The sequence below is a fragment of the Tupaia chinensis genome, unplaced genomic scaffold (assembly GCF_000334495.1).
Source record: "Tupaia chinensis unplaced genomic scaffold, TupChi_1.0 Scaffold138725_1, whole genome shotgun sequence".
Taxonomy (NCBI): domain Eukaryota; kingdom Metazoa; phylum Chordata; class Mammalia; order Scandentia; family Tupaiidae; genus Tupaia; species Tupaia belangeri.
Genome location: NW_006198617.1, coordinates 2276702 through 2282895, shown reverse-complemented (window position 1 = coordinate 2282895; position 6194 = coordinate 2276702). Strand labels below are relative to the sequence as shown.

At 64.9% G+C, this 6194-nt stretch overlaps 2 protein-coding genes across 2 annotated transcripts in view; one reads left to right on the top strand and one right to left on the bottom strand.

Annotated features, from left to right (window-relative positions):
- The window catches only part of FLII (FLII actin remodeling protein), a gene marked incomplete at its 5' end in the record, with an annotated part of 24104 nt that extends 20624 nt beyond the window's left edge, over positions 1-3480 (top strand). The window contains 12 exon segments of the mRNA XM_014592908.1: positions 527-631; positions 714-905; positions 1165-1353; positions 1432-1571; positions 1657-1888; positions 1978-2132; positions 2214-2274; positions 2358-2486; positions 2560-2666; positions 2744-2849; positions 2927-2992; positions 3070-3480. Of these exon segments, the coding sequence (XP_014448394.1) occupies positions 527-631; positions 714-905; positions 1165-1353; positions 1432-1571; positions 1657-1888; positions 1978-2132; positions 2214-2274; positions 2358-2486; positions 2560-2666; positions 2744-2849; positions 2927-2992; positions 3070-3204 (1617 nt within the window).
- Positions 3481-3482: 2 nt separating this feature from the next.
- The window catches only part of LLGL1 (LLGL scribble cell polarity complex component 1), a gene marked incomplete at its 5' end in the record, with an annotated part of 12991 nt that continues 10279 nt past the window's right edge, over positions 3483-6194 (bottom strand). Inside the window, 5 exon segments of the mRNA XM_014592902.2 lie at positions 3483-4012; positions 4665-4744; positions 4831-4951; positions 5130-5236; positions 5380-5809. Coding sequence (XP_014448388.1) covers positions 4666-4744; positions 4831-4951; positions 5130-5236; positions 5380-5809 — 737 coding nt within the window.

Below are 6194 nucleotides of genomic sequence, written 5' to 3'. Positions count from 1 at the left end.
GAACTCCTACATGGCCCACTGCGGTTTGAGTCCCAGACATGGCGGCTTGCTTTCTCACTTTTCCTCTCTCTGTCACTTTCACTCTGTCCCTCTCTAGTCAAATTAAAATAAATGAATAAATTTTAAAAAGTTAAATAAAATATATTTTTTTAAATAAAGAATTATTTAAAGAAAAGAAACGACAGCGGCTAGGTGGTGGCATCCAGGGTCCCTGCCCTGCCTAGGCCGGCTGAGACTGGGCGGCATGCACCTGGTGGCAGGAAGACCCTGTTGGGGGTGTCCCTGTCTGTAGAAGAAATAAACTTCTTTGTGAAAATGACAGGACAGCAGGGAGCAGACAGGCAGGGCAAGCACAGTGCGAAAGCCTTGCCGCCAGCGTGGGATGGGAACAGGAGCAGCCAGTGCCCAGGGTGGGATGGGAACAGGAGCAGCCAGTGAGAGCCCCCACACACCGAGAAGGGGCTGCTGTGGGGGAGCCAGGGCCCCCAGGAGCCTCCTGGCCACGCCAGTCTCCTCCTCCTGCTAGGTGGGCCTGGGCCTGGGCTACCTGGAGCTGCCGCAGATCAACTACAAGCTCTCGGTGGAACATAAGAAGCGGCCCAAGGTGGAGCTGATGCCAGGAATGCGCCTGGTAAGCCGCCGGGAGTGGGGGCGGAGTACGACCAGGGCCCTCCCGACGGCCGGCGGCTGACCTCCAGCCCCTGGCCCCGCAGCTGCAGAGCCTGCTGGACACACGCTGCGTGTACATCTTGGACTGTTGGTCCGACGTGTTCATCTGGCTTGGCCGCAAGTCTCCGCGCCTGGTGCGCGCTGCCGCGCTCAAGCTGGGCCAGGAGCTGTGCGGGATGCTGCACCGGCCGCGCCACGCCACGGTCAGCCGCAGCCTCGAGGGCACCGAGGCTCAGGTGCGTCCCTGCGCAGAGGCCTCCTGGGGACCGGTCGTGCCCTGATCAGCTGGGGCTGGGTTTGCAGAACCGTTCAGAACCCCGCCCCAAAGCGCCGCCTCTACCCAGACCACCGCCCAAGCCCTGCCCCCTGCAGCCTGCCCCTCCCACTTGTCTGGGCCGCCCCTTGCCTAGGTGGTCCCCACCCCTCTTTCCCAGCCTTGGACCCTAACCCTGCTAGACCCCCTCCGATTCGTGGGCGCCCTCCACCCCTTCATAGGTGTTCAAAGCCAAGTTTAAGAACTGGGACGACGTGCTGACGGTGGACTACACGCGCAACGCGGAGGCCGTGCTGCAGGGCCCGGGTCTCTCTGGGAAGGTGAAGCGCGACGCCGAGAAGAAAGACCAGATGAAGGCTGACCTCACCGCGCTCTTCCTGCCCCGGCAGCCGCCCATGGCGCTGGCAGAGGTGGGCGGGGCCTGGGTCGGGCTAGGGTCGCAGGGGCGGGGCCTGTGCGCAGGGGACGCTGAGACCTGCCGTCTGCAGGCGGAGCAGCTGATGGAGGAGTGGAACGAGGACCTGGACGGCATGGAGGGCTTCGTGCTGGAGGGCAAGAAGTTCGCGCGGCTGCCGGAGGAGGAGTTCGGCCACTTCTACACGCAGGACTGCTACGTCTTCCTCTGCAGGTGTGGCCCCGCGCGCGCCTCCCTAGCTGGGCCGAGGCCTCCGAGTATCCCCTGCTCACCTCCCTCCAACCCTCCAACCCCGCAGGTATTGGGTGCCTGTGGAGTACGAGGAGGAGGAGGAGAAGAAGGACAAGGAGGAGAAGGCGGGCGCCGAGGGGAAGGAGGGCGAGGAGGCCGCCGAGGAGAAGCAGCCCGAGGAGGACTTCCAGTGCATCGTGTACTTCTGGCAGGGCCGCGAGGCCTCCAACATGGGCTGGCTCACCTTCACCTTCAGCCTGCAGAAGAAGTTCGAGAGCCTCTTCCCGGGCAAGCTGGAGGTGGGCCCACCTCTGCCACAGCCGAGGGGGTGGGACTCATCTCAGGGGGGCTGGGCCCAGGGAGCTGCCCCTGCCGCTTCCTCTCCCAGGTGGTCCGCATGACACAGCAGCAGGAGAACCCCAAGTTCCTGTCCCACTTCAAGAGGAAGTTCATTATCCACCGGGGCAAGAGGAAGGTGGCCCAGGGCGCCCCGCAACCGAGCCTCTACCAGATCCGCACCAACGGCAGTGCTCTCTGCACCCGGTACCCGCGGGGTGCCCGGTGGGGGTCAGGGAACTGGCTGCAGGGACCAGTCCCTGCTGACACCCCCCGATACTCCCCCAGGTGCATCCAGATCAACACGGACTCCAGCCTTCTCAATTCCGAATTCTGCTTCATCCTCAAGGTGGGTTTGTGGATGTGGTCAGGACAGCGGACCAAAGTAGAGTCCAGGGTGGGAGTGACTCAGATCCGCCTCCCGCTTTTCAGGTCCCCTTTGAGAGTGAGGACAACCAGGGCATTGTGTACGCGTGGGTGGGCCGGGCATCTGACCCTGACGAAGCCAAGCTGGCGGAAGATATTCTCAACACCATGTTCGATGCCTCCTACAGCAAGCAGGTGACCTGGGTGGTGGACAGGCAGCGAGCGGGGCAGGCAGGGGCCCTGGGCCGGACTGACCGTTCCCCCGCAGGTCATCAACGAGGGCGAGGAGCCGGAGAACTTCTTCTGGGTGGGCATTGGGGCCCAGAAGCCCTACGACGACGATGCCGAGTACATGAAGCACACGCGGCTGTTCCGGTGAGCCAGGGCCCGCCCCGACCGCGCCCCTCACTCAGGCTGCGCGGGACCCTGACTCAGCCCGGCCGTGCCCCCAGGTGCTCCAATGAGAAGGGCTACTTTGCGGTGACGGAGAAGTGCTCAGACTTCTGCCAAGATGACCTGGCAGACGACGACATCATGCTGCTGGACAACGGCCAGGAGGTGAGGCGGGACCCCTCCCAGCCCGTGAGGAGCAGGCCCACGGAGGGGCTCCCGCATCACCCCTGCTGTCCCCACAGGTGTACATGTGGGTGGGGACCCAGACGAGCCAGGTGGAGATCAAGCTGAGCCTGAAGGCCTGCCAGGTGAGGAGGGAGGGGCGAGCCTGGGGGCGGCGGGGCGGCCCTGCTCACGGCCCTCACAGCCCTGCCCTCGTCCCCAGGTGTACATCCAGCACATGCGCTCCAAAGAGCGGGAGCAGCCCCGTCGCCTGCGCCTGGTCCGCAAGGGCAACGAGCAGCACGCCTTCACCCGCTGCTTCCACGCCTGGAGCACCTTCCGCAAGGCCCTGGCCTAGGCCCGGCCCGGCCCAGCAGCCCCACGGCCCTGGGTGGGGAAGAGGCAGTGCCCTCTGTCTACCGCCAGCTGGCGGAGAACGTGCACAGGTGACAGCCCCTGCCCCGCCACCCCCGGGGCCAGGGTCCCCAGCAGCACACAGCCCCCAGCAGCACCTCTGGGGGCGGAAACCGCACTCCCCCGGTGTGAGCACACGCACACTGCCCCTCCTTCCCTGCCCGGGAGAAAGCAGATGTGGTCCTCCTTTAAGAGATATTAAATGCTTTTATTTTCAATATTAAAAAAATCAGTATTTTTAATATTAAAATGGCACTAATTTTAACAAAATGACAGAAAAAAAAACCCGCGGTACAATCTACAGGGAAACCATCCTCACGCCAAACACACACACATACACACACACACACACACTGCCCTGGCTGGGCCGAGCAGGGGTGCCAGCAGGGCTCCCAGTCTCTCTCTCACACACACACACACACACACACACACACACACATACACTGCCCTGGCTGGGCCGAGCGGGGGTGCCAGCAGGGCTCCCAGTCTCTCTCACACTCATGCAGGCTGAGGGGCTGGCCCAGGAGCAAGTACCAAAATAGTTTTAGAAACGAATGTCCAGCCCAGCCCGGGCGTTAGAAAAATACTCTCTGCAAGGGTTGAGGTGGGGTGGAAGGGGCCGGGAGGGCTCGGACTGCCTGGGCAGGGACGGCCAGTCCCCCACAGCCCATGGTTAGCAGGTGCAGGGCTGTCTGGGGCCAGGATCCTGGCCCCAGCTCCGTGGGTAGGCGTGGCTGGAGGGCACTGGCTCCCTGGGTGAGGGAGAAAGCGGGTCAGCAGGCCTTCCCGCCGCAGCCCAGCGCAGCCCAGGCCCGCGGCGCACCGCTCCCCCACCCCCACCACGGGCTGGGTCCTTCAGTGGCAGTGAAGGCGGAGGCCAGGTGTGCAGGTGCTGGGCCCCATCCGGCCTGCAGAGGGCAGCAGGGAGGCAGCGGTGACCCCTGCACAAGGCAGAAGGGGCCCAGGGCGCTGCGCCCTGTGTAAGCAGAGGGCTGCTAGGGGGCGGATCAGCTGGGCAGAACCTAGTCCCAGACCCGCCGGTCCCGGGTGGGCGTGCCTGCTGGGCCTTGGGCTGGGTTGGATGCACTGGCTTCATCCAGCAGAAATGCCCTTGTCACTTCAGAGACCTCGCCTGTGAGGTGCCCCAGGCTGCCACCGCTGGGTGCTGGCCTAGCCAGGGCCTGTCCTGCCACCCCTGACATCTACAGGCCAACGGGCTGCTTGCCTGTGATCCTCAGCTACGGAAATCGGGCTGTGGGAGACCCCTGCCAGGACACCCTGGAAGAGCCCCACTAGGGTACCCCCTGGCAACAGCCAGGGCATCAACCCCTAGGCTTCAGGGAGTGCCACCCTCTCGGGGAGCCCAGGGCAGTGAGGACAGACTAGGCCCCGGCCCTGTAGCACCTCATTTGATCAGGATGGTGCAGGCTCGGGCCTCATCTTCCGCCAGGTTCCTCAGGTTCTGCTCGGACTCTTCCGAAGCGCTGGAGTGGGGGTCAGAGAGCAGGGCTCAGGCCCCAGGAGGGAGTGGGAGATGGGCAGTCCCTCCTATGGACCCACCCCCACTCACCCCAGGAAATCCTTCACGTCCTCCACCGTGACATCCCCTGTCGTGTCTAGCGTGGTGTCAGCACTGGTGGCCGAGTCGACGGACATGGGCGAGAGGGTGGCCTCGGGCAGCTCTGGGGTGTCTGCAGGGAGGGTGTGATCAGCTCCTGCGAGGTCCCTCAGCACCCCCACATGAAGGGGCCTGGGGCCTAATGGTGCCACAGCCAACACCCACCCGCTCCTGCCCGGATCTGAGCGCTGTGTCCTGGCCCCCCCACAGGACTGTCAGGCCAGCACCTGCCCCCATTTTGGGCCCCTCACCAGCTCCCTTGCTGTGGGTGGGATCGGGGCTTCCATCGCAGCTCTGAGGGGCCAGGATGATGCTCGGGGTCCCGTTAGCTTGGCTCAGCTTGGGCGACTCTCGGAGCCTGGAGCCACAGAGACAGGACATGATGGGGACCACATTCAGCTCCTGGTGGCTGGAGCGCCCGCCCACTGCTGAGCTGGGGACCAGACGGGGGTAACACCAGGGAGGGCAGACCCAGGGAGGAGACCCGGCCCGGTCACACACCTGGGCCGGGTGGCACCATGGGGCCAGCTGATGTCCAGAGAGCAGAGTGGCTCAGTGATGTTGCGGGCGCTCAGGGAGAAGCGCTCGAACTCCGAGGGGGACACCAGGTAGAAGCCCTGGCCGTGGCGTGTGAAGACACACGAGGCGATGCCGCTGATGTCCTCCTTGCGGATGCAGGGGTAGTGCACCTGGGGCCGCAGGCCGGGCACGGAGAACACGTGCACGTCGCCCAGGTTGGTCAGGCAGGCCAGGCAGGTCTCGGCATAGTCCTCGCAGGCCACGCTGGTGAAAGTGGCCAGCGCCACCTTGCGCACGCGGCAGCCCTCGTGGGCCGTCAGCTTGAACTTGGTCTTGGCGCTCACCTTGGGCAGCGTGAACACCTGGTGGCAGGCGGCCGGGGGGCAGAGGCCTGTCCTTGTCCCCACAGCCCCTCACGCCAGGCCTTCGACCACCAGCCCTCACCCCAAAGCCCAGCCTGCTCCACTTCAGCGCCCCCTCCCCTCACGCCAGGCTTCCTGCTGCCCAGAGACCTCTCAGGCCCCGGCATCAGCGACAGGGCCTCAGTCCCCAGATCCCCACCAAACCACGAGCCCCTGAGACAGAGCCTGCTCGGGCTGCACGGGGGTCCCCACGCCTCCTGGGGAGGGCCAGCTAGGGGCCCTGGGGGAAGTGAGCAGGCTGAGGGGCAGCAGGGCTTCCCAGGGGGCTCTGCTGGCAGGGGAGTTCCAGTGAGGCGGGAGGGAGGTGTGGGCAGGGCAGGGGGCATCAGGGCTCATGCTGCCATTAGCTGGGAGCCCAGGGCCGGGGCTCCGGCG